Genomic DNA, 27,933 nt, shown 5'->3' with positions numbered 1-27,933 from the left:
CGTCTGTATGCATTTCCCCAGTCTCAATGCTCCCGGGAGTTCTGGAAAAGGTTCGCCAGGAGAAGGTCGACCTAATATTGGTGGCCCCTTACTGGCCGACCAGAATATGGTTTTCGGACATAATGTCTCTTCTGCACGGCTCTCCCTTAGAGCTTCCCCTCAGGCAGGATCTCCTGTCTCAAGTGGGTGGCACGATTCTCCATCCCCGCCCAGAAATGTGGAAACTGTGGGCCTGGCCCCTGAGGGGGCAAGGCTCATAGGATCTGGTCTCCCAACTGAGGTTGTGGAGACCATCCTTCATTCCAGAGCTCCCTCCACGAGGAAGTTGTACTTATACAAATGGAAATTGTTCTCTGTGTGGTGTGAACAACATAATTTGGACCCGGTCCATTCTTCAGTCTCAGACGTGCTTCGGTTCCTTCAGGAAAAGTTCTCGGAAGGTTTAACCCCTTCCACGCTGAAAGTATATGTGGCCGCTATTTCGGCTCATCATATTCCTGTAGGGGGCTCCTCGCTGGGTCGAGACCCTCTAGTAGTACGCTTCCTCCGTGGTGCACTCAGGTTGAGGCCTGTGGTGCGCACAAAGACCCCGACCTGGGACCTCACTATTGTGCTCCAAGGGCTGGCTGAGGCTCCCTTCGAGCCAATAGAGGAGGTGTCAGACAAGTTCTTGACACTTAAAACTATCTTTCTCTTGGCCGTCTCTTCTTTGAAGAGAATTGGTGATTTACAAGCGCTGTCAATAGCTCCATCTTGTCTTGAGTTTGCGCCTGGTATGGTGAAAGCCTTTTTGCATACCAGGCCGGGCTATGTTCCAAAGGTTCCGACGAGGGTCCCAGGCCCCATTGTACTTGAGGCTTTCTGCCCGCCTCCTTTTGCAAACTTGGATCAGGAAAGGAAGAATCTGCTTTGCCCTGTAAGAGCACTAGATGCGTATGTCCACAGAGCTGCCCTGTGGAGAAAAACAGAACAATTGTTTGTGTGTTATGGGTCCCCTAAGAAGGGGGGCCCAGCATCTAAACAGCGGATGAGCAAGTGGGTGGTCGAGGCCATCTCACTTGCGTATGAGACGGTGGGGCGCCCGTGTCCTTTGATGGTGCGGGCTCACTCCACGAGAGGTATGGCCGCGTCCAGAGCTCTTCTATCTGGTGTCTCTATGGACGACATTTGTGGTGCGGCTGGATGGTCATCCCAGCACACCTTTATCAGATTTTACAATCTTCACCTTAATATCACTCCGGGGGCCAGGGTGCTACAAGATAGCAGCCAGGCACTTGGAGAGACGGCGTAGTTGGGATTGCGTTCCCATCACGTCATCCGACGTAGCGTCGATAGTTCCCACGAAAGGGAACGTCTCGGGTTACGAGTGTAACCCTTGTTCCCTGAGTAAGGGAACAAGACGCTACGTCACGTGGCCGTATCTCCTGCATACCTGGTGCGCTTGCTTCAGACAACCTACAGAAGCTGGCGTGCTTTGTGTTCAGGTGTGCTTTATAGCTTCCTGATCCGTGACGTCACCCGCCTCTGACGTCGCGTCTTTTCATTGGTTGGATACAGAGGTGCTTCACGAACACAAAATACAGAGGGTTCCCGTCACGTCATCCGACGTAGCGTCTCGTTCCCTTACTCAGGGAACAAGGGTTACACTCGTAACCCGAGACGTTTTTCTCATTCACACAATCAATCTGAAAACAGGCATACATTCTTTAAGATCAGGGATTTATCCAGAGTTGTTTTTTCCCCTTAAAAACTGAACCAGAGGAAGTTTCTAGCATTATGGATTTAAAATAAACAGTGATGATTGTGATGTTAATTAAACCAGTCAAATAACACTGACAAAGAAGTGTTCCCACTGAAAATAATGACTACATTTAAATAAGACACAGAGCATTTATGTTTTTGCAGTGAAATGGGAGAGATCCTCCTGAAAAATCTGTTTAAATATTTAAAGGATAAAAAGTATTTAGAGTCAGAAATCAAACTATTACCTCTGATGCTTAATTCTGCTGCAGATTTTACATTAAATGCTTGAAACGAAATGGGAATGGCATGATTTAAACACGATAAATTCATGTTAAAAAAATTAAAATGTCCATGTTTTCTGTTAGTGAAGAAGGTTTAACATTTATTCTAATGTAGAGAGACATAGAGGATTTGTAAACTATTGTCATTTGTAGCAGATAAATGTAACTAAGTTTGAGGCACATCCACAGTGTTCCTGAAATAAAATGTCACAACATTTTTGTCTCCTGCAGGAATCTGAGCCGAAGGTCGATTCTGACAATGACGACAGGGAAGGATGATACTGTAACTTAATGACAGATCATTAATATTAGGGTCTAACAATGTCTATTTTTTGAAATCAATGCTTCTATGAACTAGTGATTAATGAACACATTTCTAATACAAACATAGATAATAATTGTCATGCGGTTGAAAAAATGCTCCTCCAGAGATAAATGGTGTTCACCGGGATTTTCATGCAAGTAAAACAATAAATTCAAATCATGTAAAGAAATGTAATGCCATTTTTTTCTGATGCTGGTTCATTGAGCATGTGCCCAAATGTCGATCAGGTGTTTGAGCTCCTGAAGCTCTTAGACGTAAAATCCTCACATTAACGGTCACGGGTTTATAATGAAACAAGCACAGATGACTGTGATGTTCAGGTTTCCATGTTCTTTTGGCATTGATGATGGAAGTAAAGCTCTAGATCTGATTCTTCAAAACAACCTGAACATCTTTAACTGGAGTCATCGCTGTCCTCTCTGTCTTGAGCTGAAGAAAACAACAAAACAAGATTTCATTTGAACTCACAGCCATTTAAAACCTGAGAACTTGTGTTTCTCATTATAAAAACTCAAATTAAACAGCAAACACTTAAAGTGTAAATGAACGAAAGCGTGAATATGTTGTTCTTCTTTAGCTGAAATGAACTGAAACATTACTGAGGTTTGGCAGTGAAATGATCTTGGATCTGCAGCGTCCTGAAACACAGAATTATAATGTCTTTATAATCAGCACAGATATGGCTACCATTTGAATAGTTATGTTTGACATACTGATGAATTTGAAGGAGAATAAATGAGAAACTATAAACATTACTTGGCAGTGGTAAAAGCAGGGCATTCTGGGTAACATTCTGATCGGTGTCTTCTCTATCCATGACTGAAAAAACGTGAAACTATTTCACATCTATGTGTCTGCATGAATAAAACCACAAAACATAAGAAAGTGTATCTTAACTCACCAAAGTTAGGCAGAGAGATGATTTTGGAGCCCATTGCACCTAGAAAAGTCATTACAGACACGTTCAGTGAGTGAGATGAAGAATCAGTGTCAGATAAGAGATGAATTCAGATGTTCTGACCTCGAGCTGCTGCTGGAGTCGCTTCAGTGTCACAAAGACTTTGAGTGTCATGAACCTCCTCAGCTGAAAGAGACGGAGAGAAACCATTCATGAAACACACCTGAACAACATCTGAACAACATCTGAAGAAGCTTCAGTTTATACCAGTGACTGCAGTGAACAAACACTGGTGTGTGTGTGTGTGTGTGTGTGTGTGTTTTCAGGACCTACTGTGTTCCTCCTCCATATTGGGATCTGTGGTGTTTTCATCATCTGAATCATCATTTAAAGCAGCAGCCAAGCCTGCACATCTTTCTGGTCCTGATGGAGAGTTCAGAATTAATATAATGATGGCACAGATGGTTATTAAACATGTTAATGCATTTAGTCATCAACAAGGTGAGGCTGCACAGTGACAGTAAGACATCTCAGGTCAGGAATATAACCCAGTTCCCTATGGGAATGGGAACGCCTCCTGTGGAACCGGTGTCTGAAGCATGTGTGAAAAAAGCAAATTCTTTTGGCCACCGTAAGTCAGGTGACCATAAAATGACCATGAAAGGGCACCTACATCATGGAATCTCAGATTCTAATTCTAATTCTTTTGTGACATTTGAATTCTCAACTGTAATGCAATCTCATGCATACTAGCCTACAGTGCACACATAACAGTTTATTTTGTCTAGTGTGTAAAATGTCTAAATAAATAAATAAAAAATGTTGAAATTGAGAGGTTTGAGCTTATTTTTTTTTTTTCAATGAAATAAAATGTTTTTGTTATTACAAGTACCAAAAAAAGGTAGCGTTGGGTACCGGACCAATTTCAGGTACCGATACTGACACCAGTACCAGTTAAAATGCGAACGGTACCTAACGCTAATCATAATAGCCTGACGCATTCTAGACAAATCATACACACTGATTGGTGGCTCTTAAATGAACACGGGCTGAATGAACCAATGACGTTTTACTTAATATTCTTTGATATTCATTAACAATATTAACATACCTTTCAATATTAAAAATACTTCTAATAAGAGTATGTTTGATGCAAGATATATGATATGCTTCATTTGTGACATATATACACATATATATATAGGGCCTGAAATTAACACTTGCCAAGCACCAAATGCGAGTAAAAATCAGTGTTGGTGAGTAGGGCTGGGTATTGATTTGATTCGATTCGATTTCTATTTCTATTCACATGCTTCCGATTCGATTCGATTCGATTCTTTTGGATCAGTTACAGTATATGCCATATTTTCTAGAGGAATAAAACTACACATGGGAGTCAGCTGGTACTACTATAATAATATTGAAGGTTAAATTAACTTATTTATATACTAACCCTTAAATTACAATCAATTATGTTTTTTTTTTAATAATAAATAAAGTTTAGACTTATATAATTATATTTCTACTCCATTTCATTTTTTTTTATATAAACATTTAAATCGTGGCTGTCATTACTGATTTATTCAAACATGCATTAAAATTTGAAGAACATTAAAAAATTACAATGAATATGTAATGGTGCAAAGCTATATTTATATTATTTATTATATTTCAGAATGTTGCTTTCTAGAGTTGATTAATGAGTCAACTCTAGTCAACATATCACTGAATATGTTTTTCTGAAATGAATGTGATGTTACGTGACATTGTTTACAAGCTGTTTTATTGACGTCTTTCCGAGGTTGAAACACTGATTGAGTGATTACACGAGACATGATATGGATTTAGATAAGTTGTACTGTATATTTTAACATGCCTTTAGATGTTTATGCATGTTTATTTCGCTGTAACTGGTATTAAAGCGGAGGAGAGGATGATCACATGAGCTCGTGCTGCTGCTTCTCTTTAACTGAGGTGCTAAAGTGATCTGTCACGCCACATTAAACAGCGACAAAACGTATTTATTTTTTGAATCTCATAATAAGATGGATGTCATTTGAAATCTGAGACTTTGCTTCATATTAAAAGTAAAAAAGCACAAAGATTATTGCGATTTATTGGTTGGGAGGCACTACGTGTTCTATTTTCTTTCTGGGCTTTCCTGTAGCTCAGTGTTTAGAGCGTGGCACTAACAATGCCAAAGGTCATGGGTTCGATCCCAGGGATTGCACATACTCAGTATAATGCAATGTAAGTCGCTTTGGATAAAAGCATCTGCCAAATGCATAAATGTAAATGTATTCATTCATCAACTGAAAACAGACAATTCTTTTTAAATTCAGATTTAAGAATCGATATTGGTTCGTAAAAATTAAAATCAAGAAAACAATATTTTTTACTCACTGATCTTGAACTTTAAAAAGGATATGAAGTCTGTGCGGTGTTATTTTTTTTAATTAGCCTAGTTTATTTAATTTCTGTACCTGAAAACTACTATTAGACCTGCCTGAAAAGCACAGTTTACTTTATTTGTATTTCTGTTGTTTATATTTAATACAACTACTTAATGTAGTTAATAAAAGTTTGTCACGTTCAGTTCAAAGCTTAATTATCTTGCTCTGTTTAGTTTCAGTGTCTTTGCCTGAGTTCTAGTTTGTAGTTTGTTTCCATGGTTTCTGATTAGTTACACACCTGTTCCCTGTATTTTCAATTATCTATCCTAGTGTAATTAAGCCCTCGTTAACATCTGTGTTTGATGTGTAGAGTTAGTTCTGAAGTTCTGGGTGTTTAATAAAGATTCCTTGTATATGTGATTCTGTGTCTGCTCTGTGGATTATAGTAATCACGATAACCAGGACAAAGACAAAAATATTAGTAAATGTAAATTCACACATTTCCTCACCATCTAAAAGAAAGAAAGAAAAGATCATGTCAGCACTCTGGATCAAAGAACAGTAGAGAATGAATTATCAATGTGAGGTAGAAGTAAAATACATTACAGAATTACATTACAGAAAATTCAAGACATATAGCAAAAATAAATAAAGAATAATAATTCACAAACAGAAACATCTGATAATTTTTTTCAAAAGATGTTCATGGAAATATTAAAAAATTTGGTAACACTTTATTTTAGGGTCTTTAACTAGTTGCTTATTAGCATGCATATTACTAGAATATTGGCTGTTTATTAGTGAATGCCTTATTCTGCATGACCTTAATTCTACTTTCTTAATCCTAGCCTATAGCTAAACTACCTTACTAACTATTAATGAGCAGTACATTTTAAGTTTATTGAGGGAAAAGTCATAATTAATAGTGAATATGTGTTCCCTATACTAAAGTGTTACCATAAATCCATCAATAACTGTAAATGTTGAATTAAAGAAAATAGTTAATTTTGTAATAAGCAGTTTGCTCTGTGCTGGGCTTCGAGTCCTGAAGCATAACCGGTTTGATGGTTTGTGTTAATAAATATTAACAGTCAATCTCTTCACTTCAGTTCATCATCAGAATAATCAGTGTAAAGATTTAATGACAGATAATCATCAGCTAGAGCAACATGGCTGTACAGATGATTATTAAACATGTTAATGCATTTAGTCATTGATACAGTGAGGATGTACAGCATGGATCACGGAATGTATCAAAAGAAGGTTCCTTAATTCCACCACACACAACTTAGTATAAAAAATCTAACTACCACAACGAAAGAAATACTTGAAAAAAAAAAAAAAAAAAAGTGAAATAAATTTACATATATTTTAAGAGTCACTTCCTAAAAATTGTTTTGAGTTGTTTGTGGTTATGATAATCATGTCCACTTTTTCCAGGACCCCTCTCTCTCTCTCTCTCTCTCTCTCTCTCTCTCTCTCTCTCTGTGTGTGTGTGTGTGTGTGTGTGTGTGTGTAGTGGCACATCAAGTCATTAAGCCTTCACTGTGTCAAGCTATAGATATGTTTTAATACGTCTTAGCATTGAGAACAGTCTTACAGTTGATGCTGTTCTTATGGGAATTGTGAAAAACAGTTTCATTATTTTGTTCACTTCTGTCATATTTGTACCAGAAATCAAAAGTAAACTGGGCCCAGACTCACTTCCGTGATCCATGCTGTACAATAACAGTAACTTTTTATTTTCATTTGGGCTTTTTAGCAATTCATACTCACTCGTTGACTCCAAGTTGTTTATATAATTTAAAGAATCTGAAATAACAGATATTAACACAGTCAGTTTTCACTTCAGTTTATGATCAGACAAACACAAATGAAAAGTGAAAAAAACTACAAACATACATGGTGGATGTGTGAGTCTATTTTTTCAGGCCGATACCAACAATAAACGTGTAAACAATCAGCATTAGGGGTCGTATGACGGTCGAGGAGAGAGAACGAGCAAGAGGGAGATTTGAAAAAAAGGAGCGGGGTGGTTAGGATTGGAGTGTGAGTTTTGGAGGCGGAGCAATGAAGAGAGGGGTGGCTTTGTTTGGGTTGATTTCAAATATCAACCATGTCCAACAGCTGTTTTGAAAATCTATTTACCCCAGAGATAAATATTTATTTAAAATAATATTTTAGAGATATTTAGAGAGGTTTAGATAAAGGGGTGTTAGCCGAGTTAGTGATTTACAAACAAAGTTCATCAAGTTAAAAGCGTTCTGAAAACTCCAAAGTTTATTGACTCTGAACGGATCCATCCAAACGTTACGTTGTGCTAACATACCCATGCTGTTATGATCAGACGCTTTTCTTATGCTTTCTATAATAAATGCTTACTGTTTTCTCATTTTTGTTGTATTTATTTTGTTACTGAGAAGAAAGTGCACGGCACATATTTACATATTCATCTAAATGTCGATCTCAGCAGTGTGGGTGGTGTCAGATGTTCGTTTACAGTATATTGCTGGTCACGCATTTCAAACTTTGTTTTACTCCTAAATGAAGAACGAAAAAGAACTTTGTTTGAAGTATACCGGGGCCTTTAGGAGTAGGGGTTGTGTTAGGTGATAGAAAATATCATTGACCCGATTCAAAATCAATGGAATGACCTTCAATGCAATGACCTATTAATGCAATGACCTCACTAAGACAGCAATACAAACCTGTGTGTGTGTGTCTATTTTTGATGAACTTATAGAAATATTGAACTGCAAATGATAACTTCACACTCATTTGAAATTGAACCATGACATTATATCACCATTTGGACAGGACTAATTTTAAAATGTAATTTGAGTTACAATTATTATTACCAACACCTGTGATTTCATGTTCTGATTCATACAAGACTTAAGTCTTTGTTTTGTTTTTACAAAGGAGAGTGTGTGTTTTCTCAACATGGGTGTTATAGAAAGTCATGTGATGTGTTTGCAAACATCATGTACAACACGTGTCTTTAAGTTAATTATTTACTGATATAATTCAAATTTATTAAAAATCACTATTTATTTTTTGATTTTATAAAAGTGGCTGTTTAAAATAAACTTGCATAAGTGAACAGAAAAATTTAGACATTACTATTACCTGAAACTGATATTAAAATCGTCTTTGCAGGTTCTGTGATTTGGCTCTATTTGTTAATTTTGTAATTTTATTTTTTATACCACACATATTGAAATTTAATGAAAGCATGCTTTTAGAGCATAAGACTGTTGCACAAACGATAGTTCAGGGAGGTTTTTAATGCATATTGCCCACTGTGCACATTTGCCCCGAAGCCACCGAGTTAGCAGTGCAACCGGGCTTGGGCCCACCATCACTGCTTGCAGCTATATTTGAACTTAAACTTACTATTGAAATAAGCTAAATGAAAAAAAAATGTCTGCACAAAAGTTGTTCATGGAAAAACAACAAATTAATGAATTCATTAATACATTTTTGAGAATTTTATCAATGCAGACTCACTTTTTTTCTTCAGTCTCATAAACGCTCCATCTGAAACTATGAACATAAACAGACAGTGTTGAATTACAGAACAAAGAGCAAAAAACATTTGAAATGTAAGAGACATAATGAAACTAAACAACCAAAAATAAAGATGAGTTTTTTTTTGTTTGTTTTTTTTTAAATGTTTATGGAAATAATAAAAAAAATCAATAAATTCATCAATACATTAAGACTTTTAACAATTCAGACTCACTGTTTCCCCTCGGTCTTGGAAACGCTCCATCTGAAACAATGAATATTAACAGACAGTGTTGAATTACAGACCAAGAGCAAAACACATTTGAAATGTACGAGACATAATGAAACTAAAAACCCAAAATAAAGATGAGTTTACAAAAGCTGTTCAGATTAATAAATGTAAAACTTTGCAATCGAGGACATTTTTGTTACTTTTGTACAAAAAGTCATTTTGGTTTGTATGACATTACTAAAAATAATGTTGTGAATATTGATTTAGTTTGCTTCTTATTGATACGCTGCTTTGTTGTGTTAAATAAACTGAATAATTAAAGTAAAAATATATTAGTGCAGGAAACTCACATACATCAATGCTGGGACCTAAAAGAAAGAAAAGATCATGTCAGCACTCTGGATGAAACAGTAGAGAATGAATTATCAATGTGAGGTAGATGTAAAATACATTAAAGAATCTTATATAGGACTATAAACTATATAAATGATAATGTCAATGGCAAAAGATTAAAAGCACAAATTCATGCACCTAATTTCACAAAAAAAAGTTATTTTATTCTGATTTGTACTTTAATTGGTAACTTTTGAAAGTTACATTGTAACTCTCAGCAACCTAAAATAATACATTTTAACAGATGGTCAGTCTCTTCATCTGACTTCAGTTTATCATCATCAGAATGAGCTGTACAGATTTAATAACAGATAAATGTCTTGACTAATAAAAGCTCATGCAAAATATTAAACATTATTGGCACAGAATACTATTCAGTGATTGTTCTGATTCTTTTTGAAGACTAAAACATTTTTTTTGCGATCTGTCGCAGATTTAATTACATAGTGGAGGGGGAGGGGTATCAGACTCCGATGTTAAATGACAAAATAACCATATACAATTCATGCACTACATGGATGAGTACATAGTGCACAAGTACATAGTGTTTTAAGTGCATAGTGTATAGTGTGTCATCTGGGATGCAGCTATGGTTGATGGAAATAGCTATTGTCAGCATTCTGGATCAAAGAACAGTAGAGTGAATTATCAGTGTGAGGTAGAAGTAAAATGCATTACAGAATCTTATATAGTACTATAAATCATAATAAGTCTTAATAAGTTATTTTTGGGCATTTTAGCCATTCAAACTCACAGTCTCCTGGCAGATCTAGTGACTCGTCATCACCTAAAATAAATAAAGTATCTTGGTGAAGAAGACATTTAACAAACCAATCAACATTTTTTTTTCAAAAGTTACTAATAGAAATATTAACAAATTAATAAATTCATTAATAAATTTAAATGTTGAATTAAAGAAAATTGTTAATGGCCAGGACCCCTCTCTCTCTCTCTCTCTCTCTGTGTGTGTGTGTGTGTGTGTGTGTGTAGTGGCACATCAAGTCATTAAGCCTTCACTGTGTCATAGTCAAGCTATAGATATGTTTTAATACGTCTTAGCATTGAGAACAGTCTTACAGTTGATGCTGTTCTTATGGGAATTGTGAAAAACAGTTTCATTATTTTGTTCACTTCTGATAGTAAACCAGGGACAGTATTCATGGCCTAACTGCTGAACCTAACTGATAATGTCTGGCAACATGCTCAACTATGCACATAAATCCTCAAAATCCTCAGAGTACAAAGGCGTTAGAAAGTTGGAGAGTCGTCTCCTTCCCACAGGCAGCTGGGAAAAGAATTCCCACAAGTCCACCACTTCCTTCTTTTTAAAGTCTTTCTGATCAAAACATTGACCAAGTTCACAAGTACAAGACCTCAAAATACTGTTGTCTGTAATATTCTGAAGGACTTTGAAATTCATTCGCATTGTTACTTCCGCCAGTTTCTGTTGCACTGACAACCTGGGAGCATCTGAGGCCTCTAGCACTTATGTAAAAAAAAGTTTGAAATGCATAATGACAACTTTGTCGTCTAAATAAAACTTTGTGTGACCGCAACTGCAGCTTTAGCATCTTGTAGCATCACGTTTTTGAAATGTCTTGAATAACTGTTCGGTTGGAGAGAAATCCTGTAAGCAAGACACAGACTGAAATACGTGGTGAATATTTTTAGAAAAACCAAAACACCAGCAGCTGTCCTACCACATTCATCATGGGATTCTTCTGTGATTTCTGTCATTAGGGTCACCAGAACAAAATAGTTCTTACTTCTTTGTCTAGATTTTACTGCAGTCCATGACGGAGGACAGAGGCTTCTCAGGTTGAATGTTGGATCTCATTTCAGTTTTTAATGCTTCAAATACATGGTTTCATTTTGGAGACTGTTTTAAGCGAGTCACTTCTTGCACAATATCCAATGCAACTTGTATCAGCTTACATTTTTCCCCCAGCGTCTTCAAGGCATAAGTTCAAGCAATGTGCTAAACAATGCACATGTAGAGCCACTGTGCTCTTTAAAGCTTGCAGCGACACCTCTCGAGTGACCGGACGTGTTCGCTGCTTTGTCCTCTGCACAATTCAGACATTATGCTGCATTTATTACACTGAAAACTGTGTGAGAATCAGTTTTTGCTCCTATGGGATTATCATGAATCTCATGAATGTCATCCAAAGCAAATCCAGCAAAGCAAAGTCACAAGTTGTTTTCTGGAAATGTTTGTTGAAACTGAAATAGCATTATAATGGCCTGATGCATTCTAGACAAATCATATACGCTGATTGGTGTATATGTCATATTTGTACCAGAAATCAAAAGTAAACTGGGCCCAGGCTCACTTCCGTGATCCATGCTGTACAATAACAGTAACTTTTTATTTTCATTTGGGCTTTTTAGCAATTCATACTCACTCGTTGACTCCAAGTTGTTTATATAATTTAAAGAATCTGAAATAACAGATATTAACACAGTCAGTTTTCACTTCAGTTTATGATCAGACAAACACAAATGAAAAGTGGAAAAAACTACAAACATACATGGTGGATGTGTGAGTCTATTTTTTCAGGCCGATACCAACAATAAACGTGTAAACAATCAGCATTAGGGGTCGTATGACGGTCGAGGAGAGAGAACGAGCAAGAGGGAGATTTGAAAAAAAGGAGCGGGGTGGTTAGGATTGGAGTGTGAGTTTTGGAGGCGGAGCAATGAAGAGAGGGGTGGCTTTGTTTGGGTTGATTTCAAATATCAACCATGTCCAACAGCTGTTTTGAAAATCTATTTACCCCAGAGATAAATATTTATTTAAAATAATATTTTAGAGATATTTAGAGAGGTTTAGATAAAGGGGTGTTAGCCGAGTTAGTGATTTACAAACAAAGTTCATCAAGTTAAAAGCGTTCTGAAAACTCCAAAGTTTATTGACTCTGAACGGATCCATCCAAACGTTACGTTGTGCTAACATACCCATGCTGTTATGATCAGACGCTTTTCTTATGCTTTCTATAATAAATGCTTACTGTTTTCTCATTTTTGTTGTATTTATTTTGTTACTGAGAAGAAAGTGCACGGCACATATTTACATATTCATCTAAATGTCGATCTCAGCAGTGTGGGTGGTGTCAGATGTTCGTTTACAGTATATTGCTGGTCACGCATTTCAAACTTTGTTTTACTCCTAAATGAAGAACGAAAAAGAACTTTGTTTGAAGTATACTGGGGCCTTTAGGAGTAGGGGTTGTGTTAGGTGATAGAAAATATCATTGACCCGATTCAAAATCAATGGAATGACCTTCAATGCAATGACCTATTAATGCAATGACCTCACTAAGACAGCAATACAAACCTGTGTGTGTGTGTCTATTTTTGATGAACTTATAGAAATATTGAACTGCAAATGATAACTTCACACTCATTTGAAATTGAACCATGACATTATATCACCATTTGGACAGGACTAATTTTAAAATGTAATTTGAGTTACAATTATTATTACCAACACCTGGGATTTCATGTTCTGATTCATACAAGACTTAAGTCTTTGTTTTGTTTTTACAAAGGAGAGTGTGTGTTTTCTCAACATGGGTGTTATAGAAAGTCATGTGATGTGTTTGCAAACATCATGTACAACACGTGTCTTTAAGTTAATTATTTACTGATATAATTCAAATTTATTAAAAATCACTTTTTATTTTTTGATTTTATAAAAGTGGCTGTTTAAAATAAACTTGCATAAGTGAACAGAAAAATTTAGACATTACTATTACCTGAAACTGATATTAAAATCGTCTTTGCAGGTTCTGTGATTTGGCTCTATTTGTTAATTTTATAATTTTATTTTTTATACCACACATATTGAAATTTAATGAAAGCATGCTTTTAGAGCATAAGACTGTTGCACAAACGATAGTTCAGGGAGGTTTTTAATGCATATTGCCCACTGTGCACATTTGCCCCGAAGCCACCGAGTTAGCAGTGCAACCGGGCTTGGGCCCACCATCACTGCTTGCAGCTATATTTGAACTTAAACTTACTATTGAAATAAGCTAAATGAAAAAAAAATGTCTGCACAAAAGTTGTTCATGGAAAAACAACAAATTAATGAATTCATTAATACATTTTTGAGAATTTTATCAATGCAGACTCACTTTTTTTCTTCAGTCTCATAAACGCTCCATCTGAAACTATGAACATAAACAGACAGTGTTGAATTACAGAACAAAGAGCAAAAAACATTTGAAATGTAAGAGACATAATGAAACTAAACAACCAAAAATAAAGATGAGTTTTTTTTTTTTGTTTTTTTTTAAATGTTTATGGAAATAATAAAAAAAATCAATAAATTCATCAATACATTAAGACTTTTAACAATTCAGACTCACTGTTTCCCCTCGGTCTTGGAAACGCTCCATCTGAAACAATGAATATTAACATACAGTGTTGAATTACAGACCAAGAGCAAAACACATTTGAAATGTACGAGACATAATGAAACTAAAAACCCAAAATAAAGATGAGTTTACAAAAGCTGTTCAGATTAATAAATGTAAAACTTTGCAATCGAGGACATTTTTGTTACTTTTGTACAAAAAGTCATTTTGGTTTGTATGACATTACTGAAATAATGTTGTGAATATTGATTTAGTTTGCTTCTTATTGATACGCTGCTTTGTTGTGTTAAATAAACTGAATAATTAAAGTAAAAATATATTAGTGCAGGAAACTCACATACTGCAATGCTGGGACCTAAAAGAAAGAAAAGATCATGTCAGCACTCTGGATGAAACAGTAGAGAATGAATTATCAATGTGAGGTAGATGTAAAATACATTAAAGAATCTTATATAGGACTATAAACTATATAAATGATAATGTCAATGGCAAAAGATTAAAAGCACAAATTCATGCAACTAATTTCACAAAAAAAAGTTATTTTATTCTGATTTGTACTTTAATTGGTAACTTTTGAAAGTTACATTGTAACTCTCAGCAACCTAAAATAATACATTTTAACAGATGGTCAGTCTCTTCATCTGACTTCAGTTTATCATCATCAGAATGAGCTGTACAGATTTAATAACAGATAAATGTCTTGACTAATAAAAGCTCATGCAAAATATTAAACATTATTGGCACAGAATACTATTCAGTGATTGTTCTGATTCTTTTTGAAGACTAAAACAATTTTTTTGAGATCTGACAATGAACAGCACTTAAATACCTGACTTTATCAATATGACAAATAATTATATAAATATTAACAGTAACGTCTCGGTTACATAGGTAACCCTCGTTCCCTGAAGGAGGGAACGGAGACGTACGTCGGACAGACCGACGAATAGGAATCTCGCTAGAGAGGCCAATCTACTTCGAGTGTAACTAAACGAGCCAATGCACATTGGCATGCAATCATATGCATCAGCTGCTTACCTCGCAGCGCGGGTATATAATGAGCAGCAGGTGCGTTGCATCTTCAGGTTTTCGCTGAGGAGCCGAACCGAGCAGGCGGCAGCATCAGCAGGACAACGCCTGTGGCGACGGGACGTACGTCTCCGTTCCCTCCTTCAGGGAACGAGGGTTACCTATGTAACCGAGACGTTCCCATTCAGTCGGTCACGTTCGATGTACGTCGGACAGACCGACGAATAGGAATCCCTACCAAAGCGCCACAGGAGCTGCCCTCTTCCAGCGCTCTGTCGTGAGCCACCTGAACCCCCTTGCCTAAGGACGGTGGGACCAGGCTCACGCAGAGAGGGTCGATCACTGTTGTTCCCAAAACCCACTCAGTGCGACAATTGGATAACGCTGGGAAAGCGTAGCCTTACATGCGATAAGGAACGCTGCGGAAGCCATATCCTTCCCCGAAGGAGTTATATGGATAAGTACATATGGACTAACCTTGTAGGTTGTACAACATATGGAAGAACTGGGGTGACTCCACTCGATGAGAGATGGGTTCTCCCAGAGGGAAAGACACGGGCTTCGTTTAGGAGCAGCCGTGGAAAAAGCCATATGGGATCCCCGTAGGGTCACACATATGGAACCCAGCCTAAATCCGGTTCTCAAGGATACAACGGAGTATAGGCCTGGCGCCAGACGCTCCGCCACGTCGGCTGCCGAAGGGTAACTGGAGGACTCAACAGGGTCTGCCCGTAGGGACTCTCTGGAGAATAGAATGCGCATGTAGCGCAGCAAGCCGACACTAAGCCGGGGCCTCTCCGTGCCTCTGACCTGAGGCGAGAACACGGGAGGAGACCGGCTCGACACGAAGGCTATAGTATCTAGCGAACGTGTTAGGTGTCGCCCAGCCCGCAGCTCTACAAATGTCTGTTAGCGAGGCGCCACGAGCCAGCGCCCAGGAGGATGCCACACCTCTCGTGGAGTGGGCATGCAACCTGAGCGGGCAGGGCACGCCCTGAGCTTGGTAAGCCAGGGCGATGGCATCCACTATCCAGTGGGCCATCCTCTGCTTGGAGACAGCCTTTCCCTTCTGCTGGCCTCCGTAAAAGACAAAGAGCTGGTCTGAGGTCCTGAAGCTTCGAGTTCTGTCTAAGTACAGTCGCAAGGCGCGAACTGGACAGAGCAAAGCCAGGGCTGGGTCTGCCTCCTCCGAGGGCAGCGCTTGCAGGCTCACTACCTGGTCCCTGAAGGGAGTGGTAGGAACCTTGGGCACGTAGCCAGGCCGGGGTCTCAGTACCACGTGGCTGTCACCCGGCCCGAACTCTAGGCACGATTCGTCGACCGAAAATGACTGCAGGTCCCCTACCCTCTTGATGGAGGCCAATGCCACCAGCAGCAAAGTCTTCATAGAGAGAATCTTTAAGTCTGCTGACAGCAAAGGCTCAAAGGGAGCAATCTGGAGTGCTCTGAGCACCAGAGTAAGGTCCCAAGAGGGTATGGAGGGGGGACGAGGAGGATTTAACCGTCTCGCCCCCCTAAGGAACCTGGTGACCAGGTCGTGCTGACCAACAGATTTGCCATCTATGTGGTCGTGGTAAGCGGATATGGCAGCAGTATGGACTTTGAGGGTGGAGGGGGACAGCCTACGCTCCAACCCTTGCTGCAAGAAGGAAAGCACGACTCCGATCGAGCATCTTCGGGGGTCTTCTCGGCGAGAAGAACACCACTCGACGAACAGGTTCCACTTCGAGGCGTAAGCACGTCTCGTAGACAGTGCACGTGCCGAAGTGATGGTGTTAAGTACCTCAGGGGGTAAGTCACCTAGAACCTCCGCGTCCCGTCCAGGGACCAGACATGGAGTTTCCAGAGGTCTGGACGCGGGTGCCAAAGAGTGCCCCGTCTCTGAGAGAGGAGGTCCTTCCTCAGAGGGATGGGCCAGGGAGGGGCTGTCGCGAGGAGTGAGAGTTCTGGGAACCAGGTCCGGTTGGGCCAGTAAGGCGCAACTAACAAGACCTGCTCCTCGTCCTCCCTGACTTTGCACAGGGTCTGTGCAAGTAGGCTCACTGGGGGAAACGCATATTTGCGCAGGCCCCGGGGCCAGCTGTGAGCCAGTGCATCTGTCCCGAGTGTTCCCTCGGTCAGAGAGTAAAACAACTGGCAGTGGGAGGTTTCTGGTGAGGCAAACAGGTCTACCTGAGCCTTTCCGAACTCTCTCCAGATCAGCTGAACCACCTGGGGGTGGAGTCGCCACTCTCCGGGCAGCGCAGCTCGTGATAGCTCGTCGGCCACACGGTTGAGCACACCGGGGACATGAATGGCGCGAAGCGACCTCAGATGCTTCCGACTCCACAGGAGGAGATGGCGGGCGAGTTGCGACATGCGACGGGAGCGTAGACCACCTTGGCGGTTGATGTACGCAACGGTCGCAGTGTTGTCCGTACGAACCAGTACATGCTTGTCGCGAAGCAGGCCTTTGAGGCGGCTCAGCGCAAAGCGTACTGCCAGCAACTCGAGGAAATTGATGTGCCAATGCAGATGGGGTCCCGTCCAAACCCCTGACACTGCACACTGCATGTCCGTTGTACGTGGCACCCCAGCCGGTGGCAGAAGCATCTGTGAACACCACAGCATGCCGGGACACCTGTTCTAGGGGCACTCCTGCCCGAAGAAACAAGGGGTCCGACCACGGACTGAAGGTACGGCGGCACTCCTGAGTGATTGGCACCCGGAACGTGCCACGTTGCCACGCCCATCTCGGGACTCGGCCGTGAAGCCAGTGCTGAAGCGGTCTCATATGAAGCAGACCGAGCGGTGTTACAGCCGCTGCAGCCGCCATATGCCCCAGGAGCCTCTGAAAAAACTTCAGTGGGACCGCTGTCCTGCCATTGAACGTATTCAGGCAGTTCAACACCGACCGAGCACGTTCCTCTGTGAGGCGTGCTACCCGTTCGACCGAATCCAACTCCATACCGAGAAAAGAGATCCTCTGCACTGGGGCGAGTTTGCTCTTCTCCCAGTTGACCTGAAGCCCCAACTGGCTGAGGTGCCTGAGCACTAAGTCCCTGTGTTCGCACAACTGATCCCGAGACTGTGCTAGAATGAGCCAGTCGTCCAGGTAGTTGAGAATGCGAACACCCTGTTCTCTCATGGGAACAAGGGCTCCCTCCACGACTTTCGTGAAGACGCGGGGAGACAGGGCCAGCCCGAAGGGTAAGACTCTGTACTGATATGCTCGACCTTCGAACGCGAATCTCAGGAATGGCCTGTGTCGCGGAAGAATCGAAACATGAAAGTACGCGTCCTTCAGGTTGATCGCTGCAAACCAATCTTGGGGACGGATGCACTCGAAAATGCGTTTCTGCGTAAGCATTTTGAACGGTAGCTTGTGAAGGCTCCGATTCAAAACTCGCAGGTCCAAGATCGGTCGTAACCCGCCGCTTTTCTTGGGTACAATGAAGTAGGGGCTGTAGAACCCTGACCTCAAATCGGCTGGAGGGACCGGCTCTATCGCGTCCTTCGCCAGTAGGACTGCAATCTCCGCACGCAGAACAGGGGCATCGACATCTTTCACTGAAGTGAAGAGGACGCCCCTGAACTTGGGGGGACGCCGGGCGAACTGAATCGCATAGCCGAGCCTGATGGTCCGGAGGAGCCAGCGAGACGGACTCGGGAGCGCTAGCCAGGCTCCCAGAGACCGCACCAGCAGCACCAAGGGGACCACCGGCGTACCCGCCGCGGGGCAGCGAGGTGGAACGCAGGGACGCGGCACGGGAGGCTCTCTGTGTGAGGCGGCCCGAAGCGGGGTCACAGTGTGCTGTGCAACACTTACCTGCTTCCACGGGTGGACAGAGGGAGCAGTCGAGGATTTGCTTACCTGCTGCTCGCTGCTGTCCGCTGGCGACAGAAGAGGTGGATGAGAGTGGTGAGGTTCTAGCCCTCCCACTGCTCTCCGAGCCCTCTTCGGACCCGGAGATAAAGGAAACTGCTCTTTTATTGAAAATTTGGGTACCGCTGGTTGTTGAGCCAGCGGCGAAACAAAAGGAAACAACAAAAGATTCTCCACCCGGCCCTCCTCCGGGGGAAGGAGCGGTGCAGTCACCACCTCCTGAAGAGCAGTCCCCTCCATCTCCGGGTCGCCCGTCCTAGGGCCGCTTGGACTTGGCCTTGCCACCCTTCTTCTTGGGGGGTGGCTGGACGGGCTGGGCACCCCGCCCGCGACCGGCTCCACGGCGCCGCTTGGATGGAGGCTGCTGCTGCTGGGGCGCGGGAGCGGGGGCGGCTGCAGGGGGGCGCCCTCGGCGACGGGTAGTCTGAGGTGCCGTCGGCAGGATGTGACTGATGGCCTCAGACTGCCTTTGTACAGCCGAGAACTGTTGGGCAAAGTTCTCGACTGCGTCGCCGAAAAGGCCGGTCTGGGACACGGGGGAATTAAGAAACCTGACCTTGTCGGTATCCCTCATGTCCGCAAGACACAGCCAGAGATGGCGTTCCTGGACCACCATAGTGGACATCGCACGACCCACTGACCGCGCCGTAACCTTCGTCGCTCGAAGCGCGAGGTCCGTCGCGGCACGAAGTTCCTGGAGAACTTGTGGATCATGACCACCCTCGTGCAGGTCCCTCAGTGCCTTGGCCTGATGGACCTGCAACAACGCCATAGCGTGTAAGGCAGAGGCAGCTTCCCCACAGGCCTGATAAGCCTTGCCGGTAAGATCCGACGAGTACTTACAGGCCCGGGAAGGGAGAGACGGCTCCCCCCGCCAGGTGGAGTTAGGGCACAGTTGCATAGCAACGGCCCGTTCCACAGGGGGTATGCGCGTGTAACCCTTCGCTGCCCCGCCATCAAGGGTGGTGAAGGAAGAGGACCCACCGACACGGTTTCGGGCAGTAAAAGGTGCCGTCCACGTGCCTGTGAGCTCCTCATGCACCTCCGGGAAGAAGGGCACTGGGGTGGGGGGCTGAGAACCAGCCCTGGCCATCCCGAGATACCAGTCATCCAACCTCGAGGGTTCGGGACACGGTGGAGGATTCCACACGAGCCCGACCCTGTTGGCGGCCCGGGAAAGCATAGCCATCATTTCCGGGTCCATGTCGGGCACAGTTGTCACCCCCGAAGGAGGCAACTGCGCCGACTCATCCTCCCCAGAAGTATCAGGCTCACCCTCCGATGCAGCGATCGACATCCGGTCGTCTGGGGGAGCTCCGAAGGAAACGGATGGTACACACCTCTGGGGTGGTCCACCACGTTCCGCGGGCAGCTCTACTGGCTGCGGAGCGCACGAGGGGGGAGGGTTCCTAGGGGGTTGGTTCCCCGAAGGAAGCGCGCTCACCGTTATCCTCAAGTCACCAGCCCCGCCGCTCGCAGCAACCCTCTGAGGAGGATTGGAGCGAGGCGTCGGGACCGGGACTCCACCCCTTTGCAGAAAGTGGAGTCTCGACCGCAACTCCGCGATGGTCATCATCCCACAATGGGTGCATGACTCATCCACAAACGCTGCCTCAGCGTGCCTTAAGCCCAAGCACGCGATACAGCGCTGGTGACCATCCCGAGGCGCCAGGTAACGACCGCATCCATAAACACACAAGTAGAACGACATCTTTAAAAAGACGCGAACTACTCGTGTTAGCTCTTTCAAGGACTGACTCTTTTAGGTGCTGAAGCACGCAGGGGAATAGCCGCTGCAGCACAGACAGGGAATGTGCAGCCTGTCGTGTGCACTCTCCTTGAAGGCGCTCCTCTTACCAGCTGTAACAACAGCTTTTTAGCGATCTAGGCGCACCGTTTCACCAGCCGTGAGAACGGCCTTCACGCTGATTACAGCTTTGCTCAATCAAACAAAAGGCAAAAACAAAAACAAAAGGAGAATCGGCCCCGCTGCTGCGCTGTCCGCCTGCACCTCGCAACAAAGAGACGTCTTGAAGGGAGACTCGTTCACCACACTCGCTTTCAGTAGCTGTCTTCATGGAAGGTTTGGCTCCGAAGCGAAAAGCTGAAGATGCAACGCACCTGCTGCTCATTATATACCCGCGCTGCGAGGTAAGCAGCTGATGCATATGATTGCATGCCAATGTGCATTGGCTCGTTTAGTTACACTCGAAGTAGATTGGCCTCTCTAGCGAGATTCCTATTCGTCGGTCTGTCCGATGTACGTCGAGCGTGACCGACTGAATGGGAACTCATCCTATAAAGGACTTAGGGAATAATAACAGGAATAATACTCACTTCTACGTTTAAGACATTTTCTCAGCAGATAAAAAACAAGAATGATGATGGCAAGAACCACTAAAACAACTATAAATCCAATGAGCAGCGGCAGCAGGACATTCGCTTCATCTGTCACAGAAAAACATCATTCATCAACATTAGTTCAGTTATAATGGAGCAACATCAGACATAACACTGATAATGAATGAGAGATTTTATGAAACCTAGATAAACTCTGATCAACAGTCCTGTATGAATGATCTTTTTACCCCAGCTGATGATGTTCGGTTCAGTCAGACTCTGGTGCTTCACCACACACTGATACTGAGATGTTTCAGACGGCAGGATCTCCAGGCTCTTCATCAGCTGAAAGGATCCGTCTGCGTTCGGTCTGATTCCATCTGACTTCAGCTGCTCATCAGGTAACGGCGTCTGGTTGTGTCTGATCTCCATCTGCACATGTTTAGGGTAGAAGCCTGTGGCCAAACACACCAGCAGCTGCTTGACTGATGATCCAGACGCTTTTACAAGAGTGTGAACATCAGGACGAGCTGCAGGACAGACGATTCAGTAATAAATCAGCATGAAAGAATGCATTCTATAGAATCTTATTTAAACTCACATTCCATGATGAACTTTCTCTCTCGCTGAAGCTCAATGAAGCTGGTTAACGTTTCCACACATTTCCTCTCCAGGCTGGAAACTGATTCTCTGTCCCAGATGATGTCATGGTCAAGGACTAAAGGCTTCATTGAGAGGTCAAAGGTCAAGGTCTGGCCATCATAGGCGTATTCATCAGTGCCTTGAAGAAACATGACTGAACCATTAGAGTGACGTTCAACTGCACAGCCGTGAATCCACTGAAGAACATGAAGATCTGAAACACAGAAGATTAAAAACAGAAGACTAAATCTGACAGTGATATTATTCAAAAGTGGAGTGGAGGAGAGTTGTCTAGGAAACTGAGCGTAATTTTGATAATGTTCCACATTTGTACAACATCACATTTGCCTGTGACAGATGCACAAGAGAAAAGTGATTTTGCATGTCCTTGTAACTTATGTCAGTTTACATGATAGTTGATTGCATGTAAACATTTATAAAGCCATGTGAATTATTTGGCTAAAGACCTGCCAAGGATGCATTCAATTATAATTTTTTTTTTTAATTATGACCATTTCTTTCTAATTATTTAAAGTGAAAAGTAAATTCTACATCATTTTTGTATATATGCTCATACATGCAGAATAAATATTATAATAAAATGTTGAAAACTGTTTAACTACATTCAGGTACACAGAATATTGAATTTGTTGTTTAACTGGTTTAAGAAAATGTGAATAATTAGACTTTAAGATCAGTGATTTGTTTGTTCTCATGACTGTTCATTTTTACTGGAAGTGAAAATCCCTCATGCATTCCTCAATTATTCAAATTACTTGACATGGCACATCTTACCCCCAACTGACCCCACCGTCCCCTCAACACAATCACCTGTGTCCCGTGTGCTGTTCTTCCTCTTGTGCTCCATCAGTGTTTTAAGGTTGATCTGAAGCCACTGTTGTTTATAATGCAGATCATCACTTTCATTAAAGAGTCTCTCAGATTCCTCACACAACGGAGTCATGAAATCTGCTTTATTCACACTGTGACACAAACTCATCTGAATGTCATTGAGTTCAACTGAGGTGTAGAATTCAGACATTTCTCCAGACATCAGAGATTTTGATATGACGCTGTACATGTAGTATAGAGAGTGCATTTCTGAAATGAGGAAGAAGAAAATTAGTTAACAACATTAATGTCACAATCATGTCATTTAATTTCTGTATCTTGCATTGTTTTGTTTCTAGTTCATGGTTTTTAAGTGCCGTCTCTGTTTTACCTGAGTTATAGTTCTTTGGTTTCTATGGATACTAATTAGTTCTCACCTATTCCTTGTTTTTGTTAATGATCAGTGTATTTAAGCTCTCTGTTTTCTTTGTTCTGTCCTGTGTTTAATGTCTGTTTGCTGCCGCTGCAGAGCAAGTACGGGACCTGCTACTGCTAATACACACACTGCTGTGAGTAAGACATGCTGCTGTACAATAAAGCGTACATGAATTACCCATAGCAGATCTACACAGGTGGAGCTGGGGAAGGTGGAGGGTTTCTGAAGCCCACCACACTGCTAAGGCAAATGCTGACTAAGTATCTGAAGGTTGTGCAGCGAGCTCATTGGCTACTGATACAGCAGGAACCAATCAGCTGTGCCCTATAGATAATGATGTGATTACGAGCAGGTTAAGGACCTAACAGCCTGTGCCATCTAGAGTTTCATGACAGAACTTTGTATTCATATTTTTACTAACAGAAATAAAGAATAATAAATACTGTAACAAATGTATTGCTCATTGTAAGCTAACTTCTCAGCATTCTCTCGGCACAGATCGTTTTGAACCTTATGAATAATCTTTACAGTCTAATAGTAATACAGACATATGAGCATGTAACAATATGGAAACAAACGGAGTCAAAAAAAAGTTCCTTACCACTCTGAGAAGAAGATATAGCTGAAATCAGAAGAAGAACTTTGATTGAGGCCATTCCTGATCTTTGGGTTTCAGTGTGAAACTGTAAAACCGTGTTCTCAGAGACTCACAAATGTGAAAATAAAAATGATTTGACATGTCTGTGGAACAAAACCCGAAGGCCAATCAAAAATAGACCAAAACCAGCCAAATATCAAAACTCAGCTTAGATAAACTGTTATACTTGTTATACACAATTTCACTAGTCACCATATACCCAACATAACGTGACGGGTCATTGCCCACACAGGAATATATACATTTCATAAGTGTCACTTGTCATACAGGCACAAGAATTAAACAGGAAATTTATCTAGTCTGAAAGTGTGTGTTTTTTTTTTTTTTTTTCCCCACACTGGCAAGCATTGGTTTTTAGATGTGGAGGAGACACGTCATGTATGGGGTCATGATGAGAGAAGACGGAAACCACATTTACCATTGTCTGCAAATGCAAACTGACACAGCTCTGAATGAGAAACTTTGAAGAAGCTTGGCCATTTCTTCCCACAGATTGCATTCTTGACTAAAGAGGGCTGAGAATATTTGAAGGCGCTGCCTCACAAAAGCACAGTTTATCATTTCAATACAGTTTAAAAGGAAAAACAGCAAACCTGGCAAGTTTCAACCTGTGTAACATAATGGGAGGAACAAAACTTTTTGAATCTTTGAATCAACTGCTCAAAAAAAGTCACTTGTTTAAAATGCAGACGCCTGCTGGTCAAAACTTTAAATGCAACGAAAACTGAACTCAGCTTAACATGCATAAAAACACCTTTAATAAATTGTAAATCTGATGTTAAAAGAGTAATCTATTAAATGTATTAAATCTAATCTAAATCTATTAAATCTAAACAAATCATTTAATACCATTAAATATGAATTGAATAAAAGTAATAATAAAAATATGATATTTAATGTATTTATTAAATAAGAATAAAATTTTATTTAGTTTATTTTAAACTATATATAAAAATAAATAAATAAATGCATCTAACAGCACAGTGCTATAGTGAATAGTGAGTAGAAACAATAATGTAATGCAATAAAATTTAAATATTTCCCTAATAATATTTGACACATTTATAATATTAATTTTTCACAGTATGAAGTCTTTACACATGTGCACTGACACAGTCTGTACAGCAGAGGCCAGCATTGTGTCATTTACCATCATCTCCAGTGATCAGAGTCAGAATGAATGTCAAACATTCCCACACACTTCAATCCAAAGATCACTTTGTTAATCCAGATTATAGTGGGTCACACAGAGTGCAGTTATATAAACGGACGCGTGTCTGAGGTGATTAGATCATTCATGTGACTGTAGTTTAGTTCGGGCCTTTGCTCAAGAAAGACTCTCCCGCAATTACAACTGCTTAATCTGAATCTCACACTTCAATAAACCGAATCTAAAAACCACCAGCTAAATCAGTCCACATCCTTCACTGTGCCAACACTTTGGAAGGAGGCCTGTACTTTGGACAGTACAAACTTGGATAGGCTAGATAATGATCTAGCATTGCATCTACCCACACTATATTTTCACTCCAGTCTAATCTTTCATTTGATTGACATATTAATTACCTGGTTATGCTTGCTTTTCAAAAAATCACTTCTGAAAGACAACTGTGGGAGGAAATTAAACTGATTAATCGGGTAAACAAATCAGAAATAGTCAGGAATTCATTTTTCTTTCTTTATTTCCCGTTGACATGTGGCAAACTACTAGACGGTAGAAGTTTAAGAATATAATAAAACACTTTCAAAGCTGCAGTGGAATGAATGAAACATTATTGTTTGCTCTCTTTATCAGCTTAATCTAATATTTACATTCATTGTTTGTTCACTATTTATTGAGAGTCATTCTTCATTAAATTGTTGATATGAATGATTATATATTAACTCTTAAGCAAACACTTGTGCTGTAAAGAAATGATAACAACATCTAAAAATGTTGGCGCTAAAAATAATTATTTAATTAAATAATGACATCTGTGTCCGGAACATGTGATCTATATATCGATAGACACGAGGTTTATGATGTATGATAAGATTTACAAGGTTTGATGAGGATGAACTTTGTTCATTTTTACACAAGAGGCAAAAATAATGTCTGCGTTGCAAATGTAGGTTAAAAATGACAATGTGTGTTAGATAAAGAGGGTATTTTTATTAAATATTTCACTGTTAGATTATTATCATTTTATACAGTATGATATATTATATTATCAGTCTGTATATCTATCTATCTATCTATCTATCTATCTATCTATCTATCTATCTATCTATCTATCTATCTATCTATCTATCTATCTATCTATCTATCTATCTATGTCTGTCTGTGTCTATCTAGCTGTCTGTTTTATTTATCTGTCTGTTTTATCTATCTATCTATCTATCTATCTATCTATCTATCTATCTATCTATCTATCTATCTATCTATCTATCTATCTATCTATCTATCTATCTATCTATCTATATCTGTCTGTGTCTATCTAGCTGTCTGTTTTATCTATCTATCTGTCTATCTATCTGTCTATCTATCTATCTATCTATCTATCTATCTGTCTATCTATCTATCTATCTATCTATCTATCTATCTATCTATCTATCTATCTATCTATCTATCTATCTGTGTTTTATCTATCTATCTATCTATCTATCTGTCTATCTATCTATCCATCCATCCGTCTATCTATCCATCCGTCTATCTATCTATCTATCTATCTATCTATCTATCTATCTATCTATCTATCTATCTATCTATCTATCTATCTATCTATCTGTGTTTTATCTATCTATCTGTCTATCTATCTGTCTATCTATCTATCTATCTATCTATCTATCTATCTATCTATCTGTCTATCTATCTATCTATCTATCTATCTATCTATCTATCTATCTATCTATCTTTCTGTCTGTTTTATCTATGTCTGTCTGTCTGTCTGTCTGTGTCTATCTATCTGTCTGTTTTATCTATCTATCCATCCATCCGTCTATCTATCCATCCGTCTATCTATCTATCTATCTATCTATCTATCTATCTATCTATCTATCTGTCTGTTTTATCTATCTATCTATCTATCTATCTATCTATCTATCTGTCTGTTTTATCTATCTATCTATCTATCTATCTATCTATCTATCTATCTATCTGTCTGTTTTATCTATCTATCCATCCGTCCGTCTATCTATCTATCTATCTATCTATCTATCTATCTATCTATCTATCTATCTATCTATCTATCTATCTATCTATCTATCTATCTATCTATCTATCTATCTATCTATCTATCTATCTATCTATCTATCTATCTATCTGTGTTTTATCTATCTATCTGTGTTTTATCTATCTATCTGTGTTTTATCTATCTATCTATCTATCTGTCTGTTTTATCTATCTATGTCTGTCTGTCTGTCTGTGTCTATCTATCTATCTGTCTGTTTTATCTATCTATCTATCTATCTATCTATCTATCTATCTATCTATCTGTCTGTTTTATCTATCTATCCATCCATCCGTCTATCTATCTATCTATCTATCTATCTATCTATCTATCTATCTATCTATCTATCTATCTATCTATCTATCTATCTATCTATCTATCTATCTATCTATCTATCTATCTGTCTGTCTGTCTGTCTGTCTATATTTTGTGCATCTCATTAAATATACTGTATATTTTAACTGCAGTCTCCATACATTTACAGATGACACACTGTATTTAAAATACACCTGATGAGTGAAGGTCATTTTAACCTGTAATTGTCCTGCGCTTCAGCTGATCTTGTACTGAGGTTTTGAGGTGTGGTTCTGCTCAGTAATGCCAGATAAACCCTGTGAACCTGCTGTTTAGAGTTTGACCTGAGGACAACATCAGCAATAACACATATCATGACACACACATAATGCTGAGTAGACTCCTCACGGATTACATAACGTACAGTATATGAAATCATGTCTTCATGCTCTGTGAATGCTGAGAGTCAGAT

At 40.5% G+C, this 27,933-nt stretch overlaps 1 protein-coding gene across 3 annotated transcripts; it reads right to left on the bottom strand.

Annotated features, from left to right (window-relative positions):
- Positions 1-1,559: 1,559 nt before the first annotated feature.
- Positions 1,560-24,143, bottom strand: LOC137037831 (hereditary hemochromatosis protein homolog). Of its 3 annotated transcripts, XM_067412152.1 has the most exons (20): positions 23,902-24,143; positions 22,865-23,134; positions 21,993-22,247; positions 21,640-21,921; positions 21,389-21,499; positions 14,495-14,512; positions 14,149-14,178; positions 13,915-13,950; positions 12,181-12,216; positions 10,530-10,562; positions 9,733-9,750; positions 9,386-9,415; positions 9,151-9,186; positions 7,417-7,452; positions 3,581-3,670; positions 3,371-3,433; positions 3,251-3,289; positions 3,106-3,168; positions 2,949-2,987; positions 1,560-2,778 (listed from the first exon to the last, which is right to left on the bottom strand). In XM_067412152.1, exons 1-20 carry the CDS (start codon positions 23,954-23,956, stop codon positions 2,744-2,746), a joined length of 1,575 nt encoding a protein of 524 aa, XP_067268253.1. In that variant the 5' UTR covers positions 23,957-24,143; the 3' UTR covers positions 1,560-2,743. The 3 variants fall into 3 exon arrangements, with proteins under 3 accessions (XP_067268253.1, XP_067268254.1, XP_067268255.1); XM_067412153.1 differs by lacking the exons at positions 10,530-10,562; positions 12,181-12,216; XM_067412154.1 differs by lacking the exons at positions 1,560-2,778; positions 2,949-2,987; positions 3,106-3,168; positions 3,251-3,289 and having other exon boundaries at positions 3,577-3,670.
- Between the last annotated feature and the right edge of the window lie 3,790 nt (positions 24,144-27,933).

This window comes from Chanodichthys erythropterus, chromosome 15, assembly GCF_024489055.1.
Source record: "Chanodichthys erythropterus isolate Z2021 chromosome 15, ASM2448905v1, whole genome shotgun sequence".
Taxonomy (NCBI): Eukaryota; Metazoa; Chordata; class Actinopteri; order Cypriniformes; family Xenocyprididae; genus Chanodichthys; species Chanodichthys erythropterus.
Note: the sequence above shows the minus strand (reverse complement) of the source record. Positions and strands in the feature narration are given on the sequence as shown.

Excerpts from the sequence above, each read along its gene's own strand:
- LOC137037831 (XM_067412152.1), bottom strand. The coding sequence starts at position 23,956 with ATGGCCTCAATCAAAGTTCTTCTTCTGATTTCAGCTATATCTTCTTCT. Across the intron at positions 9,187-9,385 it reads TCCAAGACCGAGGGGAAACA|TTTCAGATGGAGCGTTTATG; the intron begins GTGAGTCTGAAT and ends TTATGTTCATAG. Across the intron at positions 3,169-3,250 it reads CATCTCTCTGCCTAACTTTG|TCATGGATAGAGAAGACACC; the intron begins GTGAGTTAAGAT and ends ACGTTTTTTCAG.